The sequence below is a fragment of the Protopterus annectens genome, chromosome 7.part1 (genome assembly GCF_019279795.1).
Source record: "Protopterus annectens isolate FY-2018-M chromosome 7.part1, PAN1.0, whole genome shotgun sequence".
Taxonomy (NCBI): Eukaryota; Metazoa; Chordata; order Ceratodontiformes; family Protopteridae; genus Protopterus; species Protopterus annectens.
In genome coordinates, this window is record NC_056740.1 from 196,564,968 (window position 1) to 196,592,607 (window position 27,640).

The 27,640-nt window shown below is 40.5% G+C and overlaps 1 protein-coding gene across 3 annotated transcripts in view; it reads right to left on the bottom strand.

Annotated features, from left to right (window-relative positions):
* Positions 1–27,640, bottom strand: part of THUMPD3 (THUMP domain containing 3) — a 688,598-nt gene that overhangs the window by 649,393 nt on the left and 11,565 nt on the right. For 2 of the 3 annotated variants that reach the window (XM_044078641.1, XM_044078640.1), the window contains exon 2: positions 1,913–2,204. In XM_044078641.1, the coding sequence (XP_043934576.1) occupies positions 1,913–2,158 (246 nt within the window). In that variant the 5' untranslated portion in view covers positions 2,159–2,204. Of the gene's footprint in view, positions 1–1,912; positions 2,205–6,583; positions 7,260–27,640 lie in introns of those variants that run through there. The other variant, XM_044078642.1, reaches the window with a different exon arrangement.

Sequence of the window (27,640 nt, forward strand, 5' to 3'; positions counted from 1 at the left end):
ATTGCCTAGAGATATACGTAATGCCTTACTAAATTTAATGCTATTGGCTGCCAAAAAATCAATTACAAGAAAATGGAAATCAAAGTCTAAACCAACTATAACTGAAGTACTGAATATTGTAACGGAGATAAAGTGGTGGTGGGATATTTAAAAAAGGAAGGCATAAACAACATAGAAATACATGGAATTTGTGGGAGCAATACATCTAGAATGTTCAGAAGCAAGACTGATGTTTAAGGGAAAGCAGACATTGGGCAATTAATGCAATGCTGGAGTGAATGTTTCAAATACATATGCATAATACATAAAAATGAAATATCTACTATATTTTCTATTATAGAATGTGTACCTATATCATTGTCTACAACATAATACTTTAATAAAGGTGTTTAGAACATTTTTTCTTCAGAAAATACTTAGCAACTGACTAGTTATTTTGACAATAACCATCTGTTGCTCAGTCATCAGACTGGGTTTTGATGTGTAAATATTCTACAATCACTGCTTTGATTACTTCAGTAGAGTGGGCACAGCAGGCTAATGAACTTTTGTCCATTTTTAGATTAAAGACATTTAACTCAGTCATACACAATGCTTTGTTAGTTTACAAGAGCATGGATGCTTCAGTGAAGTATTGCTATTATGAGCACAACCTTATTTAACAAAAAGGAGCAGTGCTACTGGAGTTAACAGCTATTGCTCTGTGTCTCAACCTATTTATGACGTTCTGCAAGGGTCCATTTTAGGCCCTTTCATTTCTTTGTTTGCCAATTCTTTGTGGAGTTCTACAAGGGTCAATGTTACTGTCCCCCTCCCAACTGTAGTAACCAATTCTTTGAGGAGTTCTGTCTTCACCATATGCTTGACTCCTTGACTTTTCACTGCATACTGATGATTTAGTTATTTTTGTGAGGGAAGAGATTATGTAATTGTTTTGAAGCAGTTACAGGACAGCAACGTTTCAAAATTGGTTTCACAATTACTTCTCTGAAATTAACAAAGGTTAAAACCAAGTTCATGCCCCCCCATTCTCCACCTTATCATTTACATCACCTGCTTTGACCCACCATAGAAAGGGTGGCGTGTTTACCTGGGGTTGACTATTTTTATGTCAGAATCACAGATAGTCTGTTTGAAGTAGATGCATTTAAAACTGGCTCAACTTTACAAGATAAAAATCTGTTGCCAGATTTAACTCATGACTGTGTTAAGGGAACCAATACTGTCATTCTATGATTACAAGTTGATATTGTGTTCCTTTTTTTTTAACCAGTGGTTATTATTCACTTCTAAGATAAATGTGTAATGTTTGTTTTCACAGCATTTTGTTTGCAATATGTAACTTCCTGCTGTACAGAGAATGTGTTGTATTTTCTTCAGGTGTCACTTCAGCTAATTTTCTTCTAGTTTCCCCAAGACCATAACTACATTTAAGAAAACAAAATCTCAACAGTTATCTAAAATGGTCTAAATATATCTTCATATCTTCTATATATCGAACATATGCATAAACTTAAATATGTCTGATGTTTGTTTTGTATGAATAATCTACCACTGGACACGTGAAAATACAGGTTACTTTTCCAGCATAAATAAAGAAATAAATGTTAAAGCTGTTATCTATACTTGTTTTTAGTATCTAGTAAATGCCCTGCTTACTATTTCCAGTCATAAAGAAAGAAAGAAAGCTGAAGTTAAGCATTACAGTTGTTCAGGGTGTTAATTTCTAGGAAATGATTCTGTTCTGCTATCTAGGAAATTACTCTGTTCTACTAATTTCTAAGTTTTTAACTGACATGCAAATAAAGCTGTGTGAAATTGGAAAAGGATTACAACATGCAAACTAAAAAAAATCATAACAAGAGATATCAAAACAATGCCATTGCCAACTGTTTAACATAGTTTATCTTACCTGTGGAAGGACATCTACAGGAATATCAAAATATATCCTTCCTCTGTCTTTGCTTACTCTGCATTTCACACCTAATTTTTCTTTTACTTCATCAGAGGCTGTGTATTCAAATCCAGTAGGAACTGTAGCACCAATAGTTACAAGATTTTCTTCCTGGTTAAGGCAACAGTCAGCCCCTTCAGGAGCTGGTTTTCCATCCGTGTTTGCATTTTGGCTGTTCATAACAGGATCACTGCTTTCTTGCATTTCACTTTCGCAGAGTACAAATTCTTACATCAATTCACTAAATAACCTGGGCGGAAAAAAAGACGACATATTTTTCTGTGAACACACACTAAAAAACACAAAAGTTTTTCAACAAACCATCCACTTTTAGGAAATAAACAAATTCTAAACACATAGGAGAAATATTTTTTTCACGCCACTGAAACTTGGACTGCATACTGAGAACAATTCTCTACAAGAAAATAACCCCCATAAAAAATACACTCAATATAAGTTATTAACCAAAATACTTAATGAAAGCTTCACTAACAGTATCCCCCCCCACAGTGTAGACTTTGTTCCAAAGCATTACTTCTAAATTAATCACCAGCTGCTTTTAGGTCTTACTGAGCATTTTTAAAATAACTCAAACACACAGGTTGTGACTCTTGCTCCTTACTGGAAGCAACTTAAAAAGTTTATTTGAGTGGAGAAACCAATTGGGGCAAAACCTACACATTTGCTAATAACAACCAAACCCAAGGACACAGAAGTTATTTGCAAACAGTAAAAGTGCTACAAACTGCCCCTGAAGTAACCTGGCTGATTGATTTTCCTGGGCTAGTTCCATCTGGTTTTGTGTGGCCCACTCCTCTTTAAATCCCCACCCCTTAGTACTCACACTCTTACACCATTTCAATAGTGTTTCATCACCCTCTGAACTTACAATCTCATCTATCTCACACTACTCTAATTACTAATATGCCTACTATTCTTAATATAACATTTCTCCTCCTCCTTTCAACTACATTACTCTTTCTCTCAGTTCTCACATGCTATCAAAGCACTACTGTTATACACACCAAATCACCCACACTCACTTTATCTCCAAACCACAACACATCTACTTTTACTCACATTTCCCCCTCCCTATCTAACTTTACCATCATTGCCACACACATATTCAAATACTTCCTTACACCTAAACAGCATGTCTACCACAAAAACAAATATCCACACATGCACCCAATCTCTCAAATAATCAATTTCATATTGTCCAACCTGTTGCTATCAGGAGACTTCCACCCTAACCCAGGTCCTAACAATTCTCCTCAAAATACTTTCAATACCACTACCACCACTGTGCTCTCTTCCACCTCTCCATCATCCATTACTAGTACTATTCCCTAAAAAAAGACTCACCCTCTCATCTATAAATATTCAAAGTATAGTTAAAAAAAACAAAACACTTCATGCTTAGATCACTCAACATAACCCATACATACTTGCCTTGTGTGAAACCTGGTTAAAACCAAGTATTTCTAATTCTGAAATGCTTGCCCCTAGCTACAATATCCTCAGGCATGACAGACTTTCAAAAAGAGGAGGGGGAGTCGCAATCATGTATTCTAACTGCCTGTCTGTCTCCCAGCTGAGATCATTTTAGCTGACTTTAAACTTAGCCACCATAAAAAAACTTGCCATTGCATCAATTTATATCCCTCCTGGAAATAATGTCCCCATTTTAGAACACTTTCATCTAAAACTATCCCTTATGAAACCATCATACTAGGAGATGTCAATATTGACTGGCTGCAGATCAATAAAGAATCACCTTCTACCTCTCTCAACCTGTATGGATTCACACAGCTCATCTCTTCACCTACCCACCTTCATAAATTTTCCTCTACTGGTTCACTTACTGACTGGATACTAGTATCTCACCCCCAACATTACCATAATCCAACCACTCTACCAGACAATTAGGTGACCACCTACCTTTACTAGTTCACAGAAACTCTGAACACCTGCATAAAGCACAACAATACAAGGTGACCTGTGATCTATCTAGCTATTCTCCCGACTCACTAAATCACCTCCTCTCTACTATAAACTGGTCCTTTCTAATCTCACTCTCGATGAAGCAGTCCTACACTTCAACAACACCTTTCTATCCATCCTCAACTCCCTTACCCCCACTAGGAAAACTCACATCAAATTCAGATATGCCCTGTGGCTAACTAAAACTACCCTTACTCTCATGAAGACCAGAGATAAAGCTTGGAAAAGCAATAATACCTATTCCAACCTTATACAGGGAACTTAGAAACAAAGCTAAGAAACAAATTCAAAAGACCTATTACCAATCTTCACTTAACAATCCCAACTATAATCCTAAAAATTTCTGGAACTCTGTTAATAAACTTATCTCACCTGGTACTCCTACGTCACCCACACCTTATTCTGACAAGACTCTTCTGGAAATAGCAACCCTCCTTAATAAGTGCTTCATTGAAACCATTGAAAACTTAACTGTAACTAACTTCTCCACCCGCACCTCTTTCAAACCATCTACATCTTCATCCACCTCTGATTCACCTCTCTCACCCTCATTCTCACTATCACCTGTTCCCTCCTCTTATATCCAAGTTGCTCTTAACTAAACTACAACCTGGTTCACACTCAGCTGATAACCTTCCATTATTCCTTAAACATGCAGCTACATTCTCTAGCTTAACCCATATCTATCCTGATTAATAGATCCATAAAAGAAGGCAAAGTCCCTGAAATTTGGAAGAAATTGTCGGAAATTGATTTCAGCTGTGGAGTTGCGGCTTGATTTTCTAAACAAGGTTCAATACTATGTCCACTACTCTTCTACATTTTTATTAACCATCTTAATACTGCCAACAAGCAAGCCAACCTAATTCAATATGCTGCTCTGCCAGGACTCTCGCCCATCTGCAGAGTTTAATGCAAGAAGCATTCATTTCCACTGCGTCTTGGCTCACCAACAACCATTTACTACTTAACCCCCCAAAAAACTACTCTTACTATTTTTACCAAAACACTTTTCTCCAGATGCCTCTAACTTTGCTATTACTTCTCTGAACAATACTTTAATCAATGTGGCTTCACATACAAAACTGTCAGGTGCAACTACTGACAACTATCTTAAGTTTGACCTACATATCAGCAACATCATAATAAAAAACTAATCACAAATTAAGCATGATATATAGGGCTAAAAAATTAATCTCCAACTCCACAATAGTAACCCTTGCCACCACATATCTCTTACCCTCCCATATGCTTCACCCATTCTAACCAATATTCATTCTTCCCTCAAAGTAAAACGTAGTCAATGTTATAATAAAGTAGCTAAATTTGCTGTACAGCAGGCCCACTACTCTCACCATTGCTTTGCTGTCAAGTCTCTAAATTGGCTCAAACCACCCCACCTTCTCACCTTTAATCAACTAACATTAACTCACAAATTACTGTACTACAACTCTTTTTTGCAAACTACATCATACTTCAACACTATATTCCATCTCGTGACCTTTGCTCCTGTCGCAAGAACCTATTATCCATTTACAAACCTCAAAGATCTAACGGGGTTAGTTTGTAGTCTGTGTTGCCAAATCATGGAATAGCATTCCAGAAGCAATCAGACTTATACCCCACTACTATTCCTTCAAGTCTAGGCTGAAAGAACATCTAACCAATAATTGGACCTGCCCATGCTCCATGCCATCTTAGTACTCTTTTCTAGTCCCTTCTTCCTCACTCTTAATAGACTTTCTCTTGATATATCCTACTTCCCTTCCTGCTTCACCTACTTTCCAGCCTCACCTCTCTAATTCCTTAACATTCTAATGTCCTTTCTTTATATTCTTACACTAACCTTTATCTATCCCAGAATTTGACTGAAATTTACTATCTAGTACTCCTGACAGAAACAGTACATGGCTTTTACGACCTAGTACTTATTCGGTTATATATTTTTCATGCATCATTACTTAACATGCACATTAGGGCCTTGCTTCTACTTTGTATATAATGTATGGTCAGCTTTATCGCTTGTCTTTATATTTTCCTTATTTTTCTTTTATTGTAGTTCACATATTGTACTATTTTGTTACTGTCTTAAAATCTGTAACCACTGTTCAATGTTTTAATTCTGTTTAATGTGTACTGTGGAACTTTTCTCCCCGGGCCTCTGCTGAAAATGGGCTCATACCCAGTCAGACCTTCACAGTAAATGTCAAATAAATAAAATATTCTCCACCCCATCCTTCTGCTAGCTTCACATTGCTATATAGCTACATACAGTGACCTTATTTGCCCTTTTTCTCACACTTTTATCCATGTCCACAGTACTTTGTTTCTGAAGCAACATTCTTCTCCCTCCCTTCTCTTCTTTGCTCTCTGAAGTTGTTCCCAGCCTAACTCATCCCTGACTCTTTCCTCTGACATAATATAATTTGTTCCCAGTCTCTCTCAGCTCATTCCTGATCTTCTCCCAGTGCGGCATAATCTAGTCTATTAAAATTTCATTTTGTCATTTTTGCCTCTGAGCACAGAACATGAAGGTAAAGAAAAGACCAAAAAAGCAGCACACACTAAACAAGCAGCACACACTATAGCCGAGGAGTATGCGCATAGGAATAAGTAAATACTTACCACTGGGTCTGGCACTGGCAGATCATGTACATGTCAGAGGTAATGGGGTTTAGCAAGCAGATACAACCCTATGACACCTGCATGGACACGTTAAAGGCGGAAACGGATGTTCCTGAATATAAATCCATGAGCAAATCCTCTTTGATGCATCCTATACTGAGGTACACCCACTCACCCAGGCAACCAATCACAATCCACCAATTCACAGTGTCAAAACGTGCCAAAATGTCAATCAACCACAAAAGTCACTAGCTCACCAGACTACCCATTAACTATTGGTCACGGATTCCACAGATCAAGACTTCATGGAGATAACAAATTGTTAACAAGTAATGCATATGCATATGGGAGAAAAGGAGGGTATCTCCAAGAAAGAGTCCCTTTTAGATAAATTGATAGGATAAGCATGCATCTCCTAAATCTAATGAAGGGGTTCAGTTTATCTGATCTTTCTCCCAGCAGGCTGGGAGAGTAGAAAAACAAGCAACAGAAGAGCATAAAATAATCTCGGAAAACATTCCTAGCATACCTCTGAACTGTCCAGATTTTCACAGAATGTCAAGATGTTAGCCTCATATTTTTCTCCAAAAATTGTGTTTTTTGGACAAGTCATTGGCAAATTACCAAGGACTGAAGTCAGGAAATAATGACATAAATTTGAGTTTCAAGCTTTATATCCTTCATAAAATTCATGCTAACGAGTCCCTGGAGAATGGTCCTAGCAAAGCCTGATCTAAACCTACAGAAGGAATCAAGCTTGTAATGCTTGAAAACATATGTAGAGAGGACCAAGCTGCTGCTTCTAGAATATTTCTAAAATCCAAACCTTTTCAAAAAGCCATTGATTAAACCAACGTCCTGCCAGAATGGGCCTCGACCCTGCCTGGAATAGTTCTGCTGGGGAAAGTATAACAAACAGTAATGGCCTGAGACAACCATTTGGAAATAGTCTGTTCTAACACAGGTTGTCCCTTCTACTTACCCTTCAGAAAAAATAAACTTATCTAAAGATCTGAAAGATTCAATTCTGCCAAGATAGTACTCGTTTTGTCAGTTGAGATACAGGTAAGGAGAATCTTTTCTCCCTCACTTTTATGGTCAGGAAAGCAAATGGGGATATGGATACCTTGGCTTAAAGAAAAGACTGAGCACTGCCAATTACAATTACTACCAGCCATCTTAAAATATTTTAAAAACATGAGCATTAAACCATAGAGAATTAATTTTATTTAAAGAACAGTCTTATTCCAGTACAGGGTTGTTCTGGCTCTCTGACCTTGCCTTTTTTAGCAGGCCAGATGTGTGACTTCAGTAATACAGATGTTTGCTGGCTTATGTTGGGGAACTCTGTGAGACCCCTTATATCACAGGGTCTGTTTTCTGTGGTGCTCAGTGTTTGCCAGCATTCTGCCTTGTGTTGTATCATGCATCCAGTCCATGTAGAGGTTCCTGCCAAAAGAAAGGGTCTTGGATTCAATCACTCAGGCACAAAAAAGATTAGTTCTCAAAGAAACCCTGTATGGAAAATAAGGTAGGGGTGACTCACCGTAAGAGCTTGCAACTCAGATACTGTTCTTGCAGAGGTCAGAGCAATCAGTAAAACAGTCTTCCACATTAAGAACCACAAGTCAACCAGATTATCTGGTTCAAATGGAACAAGTGTTAGCTTCTCTGACAATATAAGAGGCCAAGGATGAGCAGCTAGTTTTCTTGGAGGTCTCTTATGCAAATCTGCTTTCAATGCATTCTCGTATCAAAATGTATCTGAAAGAAGAGAATCCATGGGCAGACAAGCTGAAATGGCTAATAAATGAACACTGATGGAGAAGAAAGGTCAAAATGTAGTAACTCACTCAAATACAGTAAAACCAGAAAACAACTAGCCCTGAATGGGTGCTGGTTAAGTTGCTGGCACCAACTAGAAACCCTTTTCTGGCTATTAATATATGAACTTCCAGTAGCCGGCTTTCTTGTCTCCATTAGTACCAGCTACATGTCCTCAACAAACTTGTACCTAAAGAGAATTAAGACCCTATCATCCAGGCAGTCAACTGAAATAAACTGGGATCAGGGATTATCAAATCCCATTGATATTGTGTGAGTAGACACCTTCAATGAAGAAGATTGTGGTAATAGCCCCTGCCCATTTCCAAAAGAAAGGAGAACCACTGTTGCCTGAGGTAGAAGGGAGTCAACACAAGGACATTGAGAGAATCCTTCTGAATCTTCAGAAGTACCTTGGATATCAGTGGAAAGGGTGGAAATGCAAACAGGAATATTCCTGTCCAAGGAAAGGAAAAGGCATCTTCCTTTCAGGCCTTCTTGCATGGTGTCCAGGAGCAGAATCGTGCCAGCTGATTATTCAAAGAAGAGGGAACTATATCCACCTGCGGAGCTCCCCAAAGATGGATCAAATCCTGGAAGACCCGCTGATCTAGTCACCATTTGTGATGGTCTGCTCTTGCCCTGCTCAGCTCGTCTGCTACACAATTTTACTCTGACAGAATGTAGGATGCCTGTAGATGGAGACTGCATTGGGAAACTTTAACCCACGCTAACATGGCTAGTTTGTAAAGGGAACTATGACCTACTTTCTGTACCACGACTGTGGTATTGTCTGTAACAACTCAAAGAGGTCCATAGGTAGATACTAGACTATCTGCCCTAGGGCATTTATAAGCCTAGCCAGAGTGTATTTGGCTTCCGCCTCCCTATTAGATTAGCCTACTGTGCCTCTGTAAAGTAGGTCACAGAAGGTAACCTTTTAAGATTAGTTTACTGTGCCTCTGTCTAGCAGGGACACAGAAGAGATCCCAGGGGTGAATTTGCGATTTCCCATCCACGCGTCCAGATTTCGCTTGAAGAGGGTCAGCGAGGGTCTATGTCTAACATGAATTGGGATTCTATTCCAGAGTGAGGGGAGCCTCTGGGAAATTAATCTGTCCCTCCAGCATGTCCTATTTATTTTTGTGCTGAGGTTTAGGTCCCTGGAGCGTGTAGCTCTAAGGGACTTGGATTATTTTGAGGTGGAGCATGTCCATTAATTCTGGGTTTGACATGGCTTTGTACGTCAGGCATAGATCGCCTCTGAGTAGGTGGTAAGCAACTGAGTAGAGCTTGAGTTTCTTTAGTCGAGCTGCATAGGACATCTGTTTGTAGCCCATGATCCTCTTGGTGAGGTACTTTTGCGGTCTCTCCAGTTGCTGCAGGAGTCGGGTAAGGTACATCCCAAAAGGGGCATTGTATTCAATTATAGGCCTGATGAGTGACGAGTAGAGGGGCACAATGACCTCTCTTGATCTAGATGCGAACCCTTTCATAATAAGGTGGGCTATATAGAAGGTCTTTCTAACCACTTTGGCACCGTGATTATCAAAGGAGAGATTACTATCTATGTTGGTCCCCAAATCTCTAATTACTTCCAACTAGCCCTGAATGGGTGCTGGTTAAGTTGCTGGCACCAAATAGAAACCCTTTTCTGGCTGTTAATATATGAACTTCCAGTAGCCAGCTTTCTTGGAGGTCTCTTATGCAATTCGGAGAATTGAGTGCCTTGATCAGGACAAACATTTATTTTACATTTATGTGCTTACATCTGTCCTTGGCGTCCCAGACACCTTGGACTTTTATCCCTACTGAAACTGCTGCCCAAGTATGTCTGAGGTGTTTGTGGTATACTGAATGTTCTCTTGGAATTCAGGCTTGAGTAAGAGATCTCTCACCCAAGTGGAAGATTCCTAATACTCCGAAAAAGACTCTGCAAAGATATGCAAGTCATCTAAATATGAAAATTGTGGATACCCGGAGTCTATAATGAGCTATAACTGGAACTATACACTTGTGAATACTCGTGGTGCAGTGGATAGTCCAAAGACAGAGAAGGAACAGTTGTGCAAAATCTTACCATAACTATAGATATCCTTCTCTTCACTGTTGCACTATTCTTTACCTAACAGATATCCTGCCAAGTATAGCCGAACATCCAGGCTAGTATACCAAAGCCTTTAGTTCTTATAGGTGTCATATGTGACACGTATGCTCCCCTTGCAATGTGCAAGGCATAAAGGTGACGTACAGACGCACATACTCAGAACTGAAAATACCCCAGAAAGAACATAATGCCCACAAGCACAAGGAAAACATGTGCATCCAAAAAGGGGGGGGGGGACCAGCCCCTTGGCCAGGAAAGGACAAAGCTATGGCTAACAGAGGGGATAGGAGGAAGGCAGTGAATACTGCAACAGTGAAAAGAAGGACATCTACTGTTATGGTAAGATTTTACACAATTGTACTATGTCCTTTCACATTACTGTTGTACTGAAATTGGAGAAAGAGGTAATAAGAGAGAGGGCTGGTAGACATAAACCTATTTTAGGGTTAGGCTTTGACGACATCCATTCAGGGAATGCAAATACTGGTGAAACCTTTGATATGGCACTGATTTTGGAATATGATGCTACCTCTTTTATGGTTAGGAATGTGATAACCACTGAATGGAATACATTCCTTTCCTTTACTGATCTTGAAATGCTTAAAGATAATTTTAAAATAGTCTACAAGAATGCAAGGAATTTGAAAAACTTATAACAAAATAACACTAACAACGCTCAGATAGGATATGGGAGAACGAGACATGGAACTTTTAAATGTGGGAGTTGTTTACAATGTGAACATATTTTGAATAAAGAATCCGGTATTTTGGAAAGTTGAGTTAAAAAGCAAAGAATTTAGTAATTGTGAAACAGCAGGTTTCGTTTATTTAGCCACATGCCGCCAATGCCAGGAAAACTGAAAGAAGGTAGAATGTATGAGCATACCTATGACATTCAAACTACAAAAGATAACAACGCTTTATTTAAGCATTCTTTGGAATGTCCAAAAGCCTTCTTTCTTTTCTCTGTATTAAAAAAAGTAAATATAGGTGGACGTGGCGGCATGTGGGAAGAAACTACTGAATATAGAGAATTGTAGTGGCAAGTGACTTTGCAGGCCAATAAAAGGCCAGGATTAAATGAACACATCACTTGCCCCACTTTTAAAATTGAGAGCAGCTAAATTATAGGGTTCGTATACGTTTCACACAAAAAAAATTCTTTTACACCGACATATTTTATGTTCATATATGTTTTATAACTTTTTATACTGATATACATTTTTATGTACATGAAATTTCTGGAACAGTGTTTTACTATTTTATCTACTATTTAAATATGAAAAGACTGTTATTCATATCCTATGGTTTTTATAGCTATTTATATAATTTGCTCCTATTGACCAGCAGATGGCGCATTGATATTGATGAATCAAGGAAAGTATAATTTATATTAACTTTTATTCATTTACTTATACTCATGAACATTATGTGTTAATCTAAATGTGTTTTAATTTATACTATAGTATATATATCTTTGGTAATAAATATTAATATAAATACTTTTTAAAGGTTATTACAATTTGAAAGGTTTAATTAACTTATTTTATGTTCCGAAAGACATGCGTGAATGGGCGTGCCTTCATTGAAGGTTGGGCGTCGAGCTGGCAACTCGGCACTGTGAAAATCTACTGCCAATCATTAGCGGACCAGAGCTCCGCTGTGGCGACCCCTAACTGGGAAAAGCCCAAAGACAGACAACAACATTTTATGTTGGGTATTCATTTTGGTTGGCTCAAAGTTTTTTTGATGTCACAGGATTGATCGTATATAAATGGGCAGTCTTTCACTCTAACCCACATCTGATGAAGTGTGATGAAACGAAAAAAGATTTTTAAACAGCGTTAATGGAGATGGAGTGTTTTTAGTGTGATTTATTATTCAATAAAACGTTACATATACTGGTTGCCTTCGTGCGTGGCTTCATTGCTTCGCTTTCAGTGCACTTTCGTGGTTATATAAGATTTTACACAATTGTACTATGTCCTTCCACATTACTGTTGTACTCTTCCTTAGGTGAAGAATACTGCAAGAGCTCAAGAGGAAGCCTTAGAAGAGGAAGGCACAGAAGAACCCTCAACACACCCATGCAAGACAGCCCTGGCAATAACATCAAACTTGTAATGCTTAGTGATAGTATGAAGACAGGACCAAGTAGCAGACTTAAGGATGGAACTCCTATCCAGACCATTGAAAAAAAGCACCAGAGAAGGCACCTTTACCGATGAGGAAGGACATTTCCCATTAAAAGAACAACAAAAAGAAATGGTCTTAGAAATCCAGGAGGAGAGATTGCTTACTTAGAAACAGCCAAACCAAAGCTCCCAGGATGAAAGGAAACAAAAAGCTGCTCACATCTGCGAATAACTTTAGTTTTATCCAAATAATATCTGAGCTGTCAATGCAAATCCAAGGTGTGAATAACATTAGTTTTATCCAAATATCTGAGCTATCAATGCAAATCCAAGGTGTGAAAAAGTTTCTCACTGGCAGACTGCAAAGAAGGAAAAAAGGAAGATACATGAATAGACTAAGGTACAACTCATTGACCACCTTGGCCATAAAAGGATGATTAGTACAAAGAGACAGTCTGTGGAAAACTAAGAAAGGAGGAACGGCCATGAGAGCCTGAATTTCAGACACACATTTGGCTGAAGTGAGAGCAAAAAGAAAAACAGTCTAGTAAAATGCTGTAAGGAAGATGAAAAAGCAGGTTCAAAAGGAGCCAGAGTCAATTTCTCAAGTACAAAACTGAGGTCCTAGGAAGGTAGAACAGGCTTCCTACGGGGTGTAATATGAAGGACACCTTTAAGAAATTGCTTAACCTCAAATCTAGAGGCAAGAGATGGAGTCAAGGGCGGACAAGCAGAAATTGCTGACAGCAAGCTTTAACTGAAGAATTTGCCAAGCCAGCATGGAATAGATCAGAAAAATAAGACAGAACCAGAGGAACTTCCACAGGAGGGGGGGGGGTTCCTGATGGTGAGAGTGGCACTAGCCAGAAAAAAATACTTCCATTTGTACATATAAGACTTGCTTTGGTTTGACTGTTTCTAAGCAAGCAATCTCCTCCTGAAACTGCTGATTTGGCATAGTGGTATGTTGCTCTGACTATAGTGCATGGGGTCCTGGGTTCAAGACTTGCCAGTGAAATGCATGGTGGTAACACATCTAGTACCAACCTATGAACGTGGTAGTGGGTTTCTTGGCTTCCTGCAGAACCTGAAGCATGGCCTAAAAAAAAAAAAAAAGAGGTGCTTGAAAGAGATCAAAACCCTATTACCCACAGCATCAGTTGAAGAGTGGACAAGTGAGGATGAATAAGAGATCCCTTGTCATGGGTAAAAAGCACCACCTGGTGAATGCCCCTGGCCAAATGAGAAAGAAGGGGGAACCAGTGCTGTCTGGGCCAACAGGATGTCACTAGCACGATTTTCTGTGTGCAGTCTGACTTTGTGAAGGACTCATGGTAATAGAGGAAGGGGAAGGGAAGGTGTACAGAAACATCCCCTTCCAAAGAAAAGACAAGGTGTCTACTTTCCAAGCCAGTGGACTTGAGGCTCTGAAACAGAATAGAGGAAGCTGTCTGTTCAGAGTGGAGGCAAAAAGATCTACCTGCGGAATACTCCACTGATGAACAATGTACAAGAACACATCTCTGTGAAGCATCTGTGCATGAGTTTGTGTGCCGGATCTGAGCAAGACGTCTGCCACTAGATTAAGAGTCACATGATACTGGACAGCTACAATTCAGACCTGAAGATCTAGTCTGCAAAAGAGACAGGACCTTGTGTCCCCTTGTTTGCTGACATACCACTTTACTGTGGTATTGTCTGAAAACTTTGAGGGGTCCAGGACAAAAGAGGGAATGAAAAGCCCAAAGAGCCAGAAGCAGAACCCTCATCTCCTTTATACTTGATGTAGTCTGACCTCTGATGAAAAGGCCAGAGACCCTGAACCTTGAGGAGACCACAGAAGGCACCCTACCCCATGTCTGAGGTATTTGTAAAGAGGTCTTGGGTTGAAAGCCCAAGATGAGTGAAAGTTTTTGAATCTGCTACTGAAGCTCGAGCTTGAGACACAGGAAAGGTAGTGGGAAGTCCAAGGGGTGGCAATGTTGAAGCCAAACCGACTTGAGGTACACCAAAGCTTCCTCATATGAAGCCTGGCAAGAGGGAGCATGGGAATGGTGGAAGCCACGAACCCCAAAACCCTGAGAAATTCCCTGGCTATAACAGATGCCAGAGGAAAGCTATTAGGGAGACAGCCTTGGGGTCAAGCAGAGATGCCAGCATGGGGACTGTCTGAAGCTTAGGAAAATATGATCCTAAGATGTCAGAACTGATTTCTGAAAGTTTATGGTAAACCCCAAACTCTACAATAGGGAAGAAGTAAACTTGAGATCCTACGCAGTGTGTTGGGAAGGAGCTTGAGTAAGCAGATCATCTAGATATGGAAAGATGTGAATTCTTCACATCCTGCAAAAATCAATGACAGGCACAAGGCATTTAGTAAACTCCCTTGCATCAGTAGACAGACCAAAGGGCAAAGCAGAGAACTGAAAATGCAAGTAAGAGGCAGAGAACATTTCCTGAAAAGAGGATGGATGGGGATGTGAAGGTATGCATCTTTGCGATCCAGAGATACCAGAATGGCCTAGAATAAAAGAAGAGGAAATAATGTCTGCAGAAATAACATCCGAAAGTAAGGGATCTTGAGAAAAGTGTTTAGCATGAGAAGTGTCCTCCTTTCATAGGACCAAAAACATTCTGGAGTAAAATCCCTTTCCTACCTGGATGGGAGGCATGGCTTAAATGGTGCCCTGAGCTAAAAGAGAATGAAGAACTTCTGGGAAAAGAGAGAGCGTTTCTTCAGGAGATTGAGGAATGTCTGAAAAGGGAGGAAAGGACTTCCAAACCATAAAATATCCCAAGAGTCTGAAGTGATCCATAGCCAATTTGGAAAAGACATGGACAAATGGAGGTACAAGGGAACCTGACCTAAGGGCAGGAGGATGCAAACTGTCACATAGAACCTGGCCTGTCTTGAAAGCAGGTTTCTGGGAGGCAGGACTCTTAGATTTAAGCAGGAGGCACACGTCTAGAACCCTTCTTGCCTTTAGGAGGAGAGTGAGATTGCCTACTAACAAAAGCAGACTTAGAGGGATAATTTATCTAAAATTTGGCAACAGGAGAAACAAAAATATGTTTCAGCTCCTGCAAGCCTTTACCCTTATCTTGGAGAGACCTGCAAAGTTCAGCTGCAGCAGATCCAAAAAGATTTTTATTATCCAAAGGAGCATCCAAACATTTGGGCTTAATGTCATGAGGCAAGCCTGAAGCCAAAGCAAAGAACAACACAAAATAACTGTACCAAAGGCAGCAATCCAGGAAGAGGCATCAGCTGCATTTAATTGAGTGGCAGGAAACTTGAGAAGTACAGTTCAGCAGAGAAAGGGCGGAAGCCTTCCCATCAGAGTCAGGAAGGTCAGAAATCAGCTTAGAAACTTGTGATAAAAGGGCCAAAACATACCTGGTCGTATGAGTCTGGTAGTTGATGGCCTGAAAGGATAAAGTGGCAGCAGTGTAAACTTTTCTGCCCACCCTTTTCATAGCCCTACTATCCTTATCAGAAGGCAATAGCTTGGTAGAGGGCAACAGCTTGAATGGCCCGTCAGAGGAAACTGACGCTACAAGAGTCAGGAGAAGGGCATTTACAAAGAAATTTGCACTACTCAGGCACCTTACAGACTCTATCTGGCTTCTAAGGAGAGGGGGTTGAGAGTCAGGGGATACAGATGCTGCGAAAAAAAAAACAGCAGATGGCTTGGGAGGCTCCATCTGTAGGAGCTCAGAATATCTTTGGACTCACAGAGACTTGAGAACAATCCCACTTAAAATAAATCCATCATACATGCAATGTTATCCCCAAAGGAGTTCCTCTGGGGGGATTATCGACTTATGTAGTCCTCTTCCTCTGAACCATAGTCCAAGGGAAAGGGATTTAAGAAGAGTGAGCCAAATATTCTTCTCCCAAGTCCAGGTTCTCATCCAAGGATTCCAATTTCCTAGGTCTCTTAAGTGGAGTGGAAGACCAGGGAGGAACAGGCACAGATATCCCCCGAGGAAGCTTCAAGGCCATAGCATTAAATAACTCCTGGGTGAAATACTGTCATTCATGTTGGGTATCCTTAACAGAATATTTTTTTTTCTTCTCTTTTTCAGCAGGACGTCTGCACAAAACACACGTGAAGGGTTAGAACCCCAGAGAGTCAGTAATTGTTGCAGGAACCTCCTTCCTAAGATCTGAGGAATCCCCCTTGGTCCTTTGGATATAATCAGCTAAGGTTCCCCTCAAAATCAGGTACGGATGTTTAAAAAGCAAACATCAAAATTCAAGTGTGTGATTAAAAAACAAACAAGACAGGACACAAATGAGGGTCGCACTCACTGAAATCTCAACCAATTATGGCTACAGTCCAATTTAAATGTCAGAAGCTTGTTTCATACTTAGGTTAAAATCTAAGTGTGGAATCAAGCATGATACCTATGAGAACATTTATAAAACAGGATTTTTTATCACTTAAAACAGAGAGGGACACACACAGTACATGCATTCCTAAATATTACACAACTCACTGACAGGAAACACCTCATTTTAGCAAGCAGTCACAATAAAGACCAACACATCTAATGGTGGAAAGTACGTAGCATCAAGTTATGCGGTTAGTGGCAAGATGCAAGGAGTTGGTGAATCACAGAGCCAAGTTGTACTGTGCAGATCACTGCACTCCTGCGCACTATGCAGAGTATACAAATTACTGAATAAACAGGCGCAAATAAAGCCACATAAAGAAATGAGGCATTAATGTCATGCAAATGCAGACAAGCAAAACAGTTCTGCAATTCCCAGAGCCACGTGCATCAGCTCAGATAATGTAGCATAATATAACTAACTAGCAGATAAATAATCTATTCAGTACAGTTTGTGGTGTGAGAAGTCTGGCAAACCTATACTGCATATGTGTTGAACCTAGAAGAATGTGTGGTGTTTCCATCCCTATAGAGACCAAGGAATGTGCAACACTTACAGTCTCAGCTACTGAAACCTTTCAGTGACTAAACTGAGACACAATGTATATCACATGCATATACCTCACAAGTATTTAACACACTTCTGAACATTATGTTTGTACATGTACAACAGAAGACCTTGCTTCCAAAACAGCAGAGAACCAGCACTGTACATGGCTTCTATGATACTGCAGGACTCCACAAGGTACTGCGTGCCACACAGTACACACAGTCTGCAGTGCAGAATGGATTACTGCCAATGTGAAAGAAACAGAGAGACAGAGTGTGTGTGTGTGTCAGCTTGGCAGTTCCCACAATTACCATATTTGACACTCATCTCACGTGAATCTGTATCATCACTTCCAGTGAGGGGACTTCCCACTGAGCCAGAGCAATCTGGTATGTAAGTGCAGTCTTACTGTGAATAATAAAGTTTACATATAAAGACAGTGTGTATGTAAATCTACAGTAAATATTATATATTTTGTACTGCAGATAAAAGTGGATACCTCCTAGCATGCTGGTTCAGGACTCCTGTATGTAATCTGAAACCATGGCTGAAACACAATACAAACATAACCCTTGCTGAGAGACAGACTGGAGTGCCGAAAGCACACATGCTGCCTTCACATATCTGGTAGGGCACTGTAATATTCTCTTGATATAGTCAGCTAGTTGTTGTCTCTGCTGTGCTGCACAACAGGATTGTGTGGAAACAAGCTGGGCAGTCCCATGCCATAGCTCTGTTAGGACAGGCCCAAATGCCACAGCAAAAGCAGAAGACAGAGAGATGGAACAGAAACAGGTGCAGTACACACTGGCACTCACAAAGTGGTTATAGCTGGTCAACAATTAGAAGTCCTGTTAATCAAAGTGATAGTGTCACACAGATTAAACATGATACATGCAGTTTTATCATCAAGCTATGCTGGTCAGTGCATGGTCTATTCATACTGTGCATAAAAGACATCACATCAGTATAACAAAATCGAGATCATCTGCACAGCCGATACAAAGACCATACTGCTGCAACCTGGATGGCACACAGGACACAAGACAAGGTGACAGCTGAAACCATAGTGGCCTAAATGTGGGGATCACCACTGGTGATTTGCCTTGCGACCTCTGTGCCAGAGATGAAGCACCATGCATGACGTGGACCTGGATGCAATTTCCTAGTGAGGCCTGCTGCAGCTTGTGACCTCCTGTGTCAAGGATGGGGTGCCACTATGTAACTTAGATGCAGATCCTGGTGCACGACCACAACAAAGAGGTGCCAGTACTTCACAGTTCTTAGGATGGTGCTGTGTATGCACCCTGCAAAGTCTCTATTACACATCCACAACAGGTAAATAATCATCCCAAACAAAGACCACCACGGTAGCAATACCTCTCATAACAACACTGCCGACCATTCACAGAAAAGTGCTAACTGCTATATTTCATCACAGCCCTCATTGTACCCATCAAATCCTGATGTCTACTTGCATATTAACAAAATTCAAGATGGTGCAAGGATGCATCCTCAAGAATGCCACATAGTACATTTGTCAGATCCAATGCAAGCAAGCTGCATTACAACAGACTATATCACGATGATATTTCTGAACAGCAGATTGTTTATCGCAAGTGCTGCCTGCATCTCTGGGTCCAAATGATAACTGTAACGTTGTTATATATCCCTGGGGCTGTGGTTTATGACAGAAGCTGTGTGCACATGTGAAACAGAGGAACACACATACAGGGGTATAATGCACAGATGTCCCCCACACTCTTGAAATGCTGTTCCACTGTCCACCCACCAGTGCCACACTGTCTAGAATACTTCTGGCTATTATCTTCCACCCTCTGTGAAGGGCACCTCTTTATCTAGGAAAGGCAGAGACAGTATCACCGTTTTCCCAGCCTGTGACTCTAGGCCATGCATTTCAGGGCTGACACTGGACACAGCTATGGTGTCAATACCAGCCTTTCAGATCATCATGGTGAAGTCAATGACACTTGCTGGTAGACTGCTCATATGACACACAAAGCAAAGGTGTTTGTGCAGCAAATGACACTGTATCCAAACTCTCCTTTGGGGAAACAGGACATTGTTTTGCAGGGATGTATAAACTGACTACTGTACTTAGACAAACAAGAGTAGAGCCAAGACAAACCTCTGCTAGGTAGTACTAATCTGGTCTGCAACTCATGGATACATGGTAGGGGGCAGGGCCATCCCCATGCCAACATCCAGAGCACCTCTTTAAAAGTACACACAGTGGATTACCACTACAGAATGATGTGAGGAATAATCTTCTATGTCAATTTGTCATGTGGATCCGTGAAGGCCACCTCCTGTGATAGACACTTCAAATCTGTCACGCCTTGCAACTGACACAGCAAATCACATCTGTGAGATGCCAGTAACACTGGTATAGTATTATTCAGCAAGGACTGTTACACCTGGTTCCACAACTGTTTGTCTGCCCCCCCCTCTACCAAACACAAACAGGTCATACTGTCTGAAAGAATACAGTAGTTCTCACTTTCTACAGCGTCTAGCTGCCTGGTTGTACTCTACATATGATGAATTCTTTATAAACATAACACACAATACATATGTGTTGTGACTGTTATGTACATAGATATGGTGAATATAACTGCTTCACAGAGGCATACATTCACAGCATGCAGGCCCCAGCGAGCCGCAGTCTAGCCTTTAAAATAGCGAGATATTGTGCACAATATGGTGGTGCTGTGGTAGCTTTGTCGCCTCACAGTTCGATTCTCAGCTAGAGCGTCTTCTGTGTAGAGACATGCATGAATGGGCGTACCTTCGTTGAAGGCTGTGCATCAGAGCTGGCAACTCGGCACATAAAAATCTGCTGCCAATCATTAGCGGACCAGACTTCCGCTGTGGTGACCCCTAACTGGGAAAAGCCGAAAGACACAACATCAAATGTACATCCTCTATATATGGTTGACACAACTGAATGTGAATATCAGAGATGACAGAAGGGAAGAGCATTGTAGGCCAAGTTGTTGGCTGACCAGAACACCATCAATGACATCCCTGTCCATACAGCAGTTATAGGTGAAACATCTATGTAACCCAACTATTCGAGACTACATCCAGAATGTTACACACCCAACAAAAATGCAGCTGTTGTGGTCAACTTGATAAAAAGGACATTTCCCTATATCCTGTAAGAGATAGTAGTCTATCAGTAAAGCTTAAGACATACTGCTATTCCTAACCACCCTCCCTCAACCACAAGTAATCATAGACATCTAGACTGCAGTTAGGTTATGTATCCTGCACAGTATCTGTGTGAACTGCCTGCACATACATTTGTGATGAAAAAAGGTAATTTTTTTCTGTAAATGCAATATACCATGAAATAAAGCTGCACAGAATATATTCAGAAATAATACTTGCCTGTCACAAAAGACCGCTGTTAAAAGATAATGCATCTCCAAACATGACCACTCCATGGGTTGAAGTGTCAAGACAAAACATATATACCTATCTGGACAACAGCACAGAAAGCAACTTCTAAAGTACAACATTCTGCACATTTTTCTGCCAACATGTAAACAAAATGGTGGCATGTTTGTATATGATGCAAGTTTATATCCTTTTACACAAAGTAATTCAGTATGTATCTGTAGTATGAATACCTCCGAAATGCCTAGTGACCCCAGAGATTCCTAACCAAGAAGATTGTTGGCCTACATTCCCTATGCTGTCAGGACACTCAAAGTGCTCCTACTTCACTTGGTTTCTCACAGGCTCTTGTATAGTGATCTGATCCAAGGCCTGCATTCCACACTAGAAGGGAACCCACACTCCTTGACCTCGTGCATCTTCGAAAGTTAAATTACTCCATTAATACAATTTCACCAGCACATAAATAAAATGCACTAGAGACAAATTTATTACTAACACCTTCTCCACTTCTGGACCAAACTTCCCCTGCAAGTTAAAAAAGTGACCACCTAACAGCCTTCAGATTAAATATGGGTGACCAGATGGGTACTCATAAATTTGCTCCAGGATTGACCTGCTTTGCAATTCTGGAAAAGGGGGTATTGTCAAGGTGCAAATTTCATTGTGATTCAACTGTTTTGTATTTTATTTAGCTTTACATACCAAAGTACTCCTACTCAGCTGGAATAGGAAACACTTTTCAAGTGACACCACACAAGACATGTTTTCAACATGAGCTAATTATGTGGCACCACTTTGTACACCCTTCTGTGAAATGAAATGAGCTGCGCAGGATTATATGAGACTACTCTCAATTCACAAAGACACAAGTTGCTACGTATACACATCTGCCATGACGATGAACCCAACCTAATGAGGCAAGTAGGGAAAACCATGTTTGCTACTCCACTGCTCCCGTGTGGTGTGTGAGAGAGTCAAAAGATTATACTGCACTTCCTTCACAATAATTTTAAAGTTAAGGATGTAAGGTAAATGTTACGTACCATTTTAGCAAGTGGGCTTTTAGTATGAATAAGGTAAGCAGCTGGCAACAGCTACAAGCATTCCACACACTAGTGTGCACTGTGGGTAGCAGTATGATGACCTGACATGCTGTAGTACTGGGAAGCATGACAGCACCCCGCTATATACTGTAAGTATTGAAACATGTCTTTATGTTAACCAGATAAGCCCAGCACAGAAGAGTGTCTCTATTCAGGGGCAAACCAAAGAGCACTGTCTGCTTAAGTGACTTGCTGATTCACACAGCAGCCACACGAAAATGGAAGGAATCAAACACCGTATCCTATACCTTTGACTACAGGAAGCAGTTCATTAACAGGCACAGCCTTAATCCTATGTGATAACTAACCACATTGTTTTCTACTGTTCCAACAGGAAAAAAAACAGCAACAGCATGAGTGTTTCACATCAGCTAAAAGGTGAACATTCCTACCTTTATCTGTCTTACTGTTCTGATGTGTACCTTTATTATACAGCACATGAGGAGTTAACAGTTGGAACTGGGTGGGGGAGGCTGTCAGAGAAGCAGAAGAGACTGACACAGCATGGCAAAGTAAGCAAGACTGGCACACCATTTATACTGCACTGTATATAAACATATCCTAGAGTTTCTCACACTTGTGCTAACCTTTCCATTGGGTCTCTGCTTTGCAGGTCCAAATGAAGTAACAAGAGACCAGGGTAGCTCTACCTCATCTGATCACGGTTTCTGCCCAGGCTGGGTCTAGTGATGGGGCTGGTATTGCTCCTTCAGACAAGTTGTGCAGTTCCTGCCATAGATCCAGAAGCTGTTTGAGGTTATGGTGGAGAGACAGACCTGAAGACCAGCTTGGCTACATTAAATGGCACCTGGTGTAGATGATCACCAATTTACTCCTCTATCCACCTTTGACCATCAGACAGAAGGTAGCCATGTTCATGACACTGGCTGACCAGGACCTTAGATACATGTAACTGTTCAAATCTGGAAATTTTGCAAACTGACCACATTGTATATTGCAGAATTGCTTGTTTTTACAGAACTAACAACGTGTACTTGGCAGCGTGCTTAAGGCTGAACATGGTTATACGTTTAATCTGCTACACTGAATGTGCATATTTGACCATTATAACTATAGCTGTGCTATAATTCACCTCAACGATAATAACTGTATTGCCTAATTGAGTAAAGTGCTGTAGAACTCCATACGTTAGAACACTAATCTGTGTTTAAAGCTTATGAAAAAGGCTACACCTAAATGGTTCTAAGGCTGTCTGTTGAAGTTTATTAAGACAGGCTCCAATACTCTATATCCCTTGATAAGGTATTAACCCCAGGGGCTCCCTCACTGAAAGGTTTTCGTCGCCATAAGGAGACCACCCCACTTGCGACTAAAAGAAAAGCTATACTGACCTGCCCACTAACTTACAAACTGAAAAGGTTACTATCGTAACATTCTCTATATGTGTATATTTAATTGCACTGAAGTGGGTCCACAGCACTGAGAGAAAGTCCCTCGAGTTCACATAAAGTAAGCTATTTTCTAATAAAAAATTGGGTTACTCACAGTCGCTAAAGAATACAATATCTAGTGGCTACAATTATCTACTGTGCTTCCCCCAAATGTGTTTACGTACTCTGTAGTGTAACGCTAAAACTAGAAGGTAACAAATATAACATTATACACATAATACTTACCTTTGCAAGCTCAGGATACAGGAATCTCGAGGTCTGGTTAAGCCCCAGTCCGCACTGCCCCCAAATTCCACCCGCCCCCCCCAGTGCTGCCACATTTACAGTACTATTGCCATACCCCCCTTTATAACCAATCAAAAATAACCTCCCAATTAATAAACACTCCCTACCTACCTCTAACGTCCTAGCTCTCTTAATTACTTCTGCTGTAAATACAACACTGCTATCATGCTCAGCTAGTCGCAGTGTCATCACCCAAAATCTCTTCCCCATTCCCCTCATATCTTACTCCTCTACCCATAAAAACTACCAACCTATTAGATCCAGGTATATCAGCCCCAAAAGCAAACATTATCATAAACTTATAAATAAAATAATGAAACTCATAGTTACGTAGCTTACATTACAACCGCACAATGGATAGAGACATCCACCCAAACCCTGGCCCATACGCACCCACTGACTACAGTTCCCATTCTAACATAACACCAATTAAAAGGCCCACAAACTCTTTCCTGGCCTATCATCTAAACATCAGAAGCATAAATAATAAGATCCATAACCTCCACACACTAACAGTTTACTCCCCTGACATATTTTGTTTTACAGAAACCTGGCTAAAACTGGTAACTAAGGACAATGAGGTACTGCCACCGGGGTGCAGCATAATTAGATTAGAATGTACTACTAGGAAGGGTGGAGGGGGTAGCTATACTTTATAAATCTACTCTAAATGTGATCTTAGACTCCTCACAACCAATCTAGGTTAATAATGCTGAAATCATCATTACCAAACTATAGATTAACAAAAATAAATGTGTAAACATCATCTGCATTTACATTCCCCCAGGTAATAACACAAGCACCCTAGCGGACATCCTCAACTGGCTAGTTATCCAATCACTACCTCCAAAAAAACCATTGTGCTTGGAGATTTCAACATTGACTGGAACACCTGCTCCTCAGAATTTCCTACAACCCATGTAAACCTATATGGATTTACACAAACAATATCCTCCCCCACCAGAATAGGTAAACCCAATAACAGAGAAAGAATCCCAGATTGGATTCTTAACAACCACTCCCAGATGTACAAGTCAGGGACCCTCCCTGAAGACCTAAGTGGTCACCTTCTAACCTATATAATTAAGCACAAGGCAGATAACTCCCATCATAACTCCCATCACTCCACATATAAAACCATCAGAAACAATAAAAACTTCAACCTCAATTTCCAAAATGAACTTAAAGCTTGTAATTGGCCTATCCTAAAACAACTATCCCTGGATGATGCAGTAGCATACTTTAATACCGAATTCCTTGCTATCCTTTATTCTCATGCTCCTGCTCACTTTATTAGAACCAAAACAAAAACTGCTCCATGGCTTTAAAAAGACACCAAGTCTAAAATCATACTTAGAAATAAGAGTTGGGACACTTGGCAAGCCACAACGGCCCCACCCGATCAACTTAGATTCCGTCAGCTAAGGAATGACAACAAAAATCTATTATACTTGATAAGAAAAACTTCTACTGTCATCTTCAACAGAAAGATCAAAGCAATCTTCTTCACCCAGGTCATACCTCCACTCCAACCCCCCTCAGCTTCCAATCACAAATCCCCAGAGGAAATTGCAAATACCCTCAATAGTTTCTTCACAGAAACTATCCAGTCCTTAGCTAGCCAACTACCTCCCGGTCATTCTAACTCAAATGCTGATAAACCCAGTACCCAACTCTTCTTCAGCTTGTCTCCATATCACTTATTAGAGCCCTAATTAAGAAATTAAAACCAACCACCCTAGCTGAAAAAAAACACAAGAAGGCTGGATACCTGATGGTCAATAAAAGTCAGGAGAACCAAGGATTTAGCATACAAAATGTTTAATACACGCTTTTGTCAGATGGACTTCATCTTTTCCGATGAATCCATCTGACGAAAGCGTGTATTAAAGGTTTTGAATGCTAAATCCTTGGTTCTCCTGACTTTTATTGACCATCAGGTATCCAGCCTTCTTGTGTTTTCTACAGTGGTTGTTTGACTGGACACGCTCCCTTTTTTTGGCCAACCACCCTAGCTGTTGCTCTCCTCCCTGCAGAGCATCTGAAAAAAGCTGCAGATGCCATAACATACCCCATTTCCGTCTTAATCAACAGAACCATATCTGAAGCGACCATCCCCTCCATCGGGAAATATCACATGTTATATCTCTCCATAAAGGAGGTAGCTCCACTGAACTGTCAAACTTCAGACCCATAGTTATTCTGTTGCCAATGGCAAAAATTGTGTTAACAAACAAGTAATGCACTATCTTATACAGAATCTCAGCACAACATTAGGCCATACCGTAGCACCACCTCAGCCCTCTTATCTTTCTCTAATGCCATTAACTATAACCGAAACAATAACAAATTATTCTCAGCCCTCTTTCTTGATCTATCCAAGGCCTTCGATATGGTTAACCACCAATTACTCATCCATGCCCTGAAGGGAAGCTCCTTAAATAGCCATTCACTCCAATGGTTTCAATCTTACTTGTGTGGTAGACAACAGGCCGTCCTATGGCAAGACGCACTATCAACTCACCTTCCTATCACCCTAGGTGTCCCCCAAGCCTCCATACTAGGACCCCTTCTTTTCTCTCTCTCTCTATTAATGACCTTCACACAGTCATCCCAAATGCTACCTGCATTCAATATGCATATGACTCCACCTTAATTTGCTCAGCCACCTCAGTGGCAAACCTAATGACGTTAACCCAGAATACCTTCAACACAGTTGAAAATTGGCCCTCTAACCATCAACTGATCCTATACCCAAACAAAACAAAGTTGCTTCTTTTTTCCCCTACCTGTAGGTCCTCCTCGCCATCCTTTACCATAAAATCTAACAATGGCATCATTATCTCCCCAGATGCCTAAACTAAACTCTTAGGTATTACAGTCGACAATAACCTCAAATTTTACATGCAGGTCAATTAAACTATCAAAACCATTAATAAAAAATTTGGTTTCCTATATAGGATTAAAACTTCCCTTACTCCACATACCAGGATCGCTACTGCCCGCTCCCACCTACTCTTCTCTATGCCTCCCCCCTTTAATCACCAACCTGAACAAATCCGCACATAAACGCTCCAGCTGTTATAACCACATAGCTAGATTTGCAACTGGTATGGCTTACAGGAATCACCACTGTCATAACTTAAACCTCCTAGGGTGGCTAGAATTGCCTAGCCTATTTCAGTACAACCACAAATCTCCTAGGGTGGCTAGAATTGCCTAGCCTATTTCAGTACAACCACAAACCTCCTAGGGTGACTCGAATTGCCTAGCCTATTTCAGTACAACCAGCTCATAGTGGCTCACAAAGATCTCAACCATCCTGATAATACGCCTGCACTTAACATCATCATTGGCCCCTATAATAACCTGAGGCCACTTCGCTCATCTAATAGACTGCTAGTTCAATAATAAAAAACCAACAACTTAGCTGGGGACTCTGTTGGTAAAACTTGGAACTCTCTTCCTGCAGATCTTACCCTAGAACCCTCCCTAACTAAATTCAAAAAAAGCCTCAAGGAATATTTCAAAACACACTGGTTATGTCTGTGTTCTAATCCTGACTAGATCCTCCTCTATAATTTGAATGCTATGCCATTATTGCTGTACTGAATGCTATGTTATTATGATTGATATTTTGATTATGCGATTATATTATGTTGATCGATCAGAGACTGCAAACTGTGTGCGACATGTAATTTTTTGTGACTTTGCTGTATGTTTTTGCCTTGGAGCTTTTCTCCCTGGGCCTCCGCTGAAAATGGACATGTATCTAGTCGGATTATCCCGGTCAACAAATGTAAAATAAATAAATACT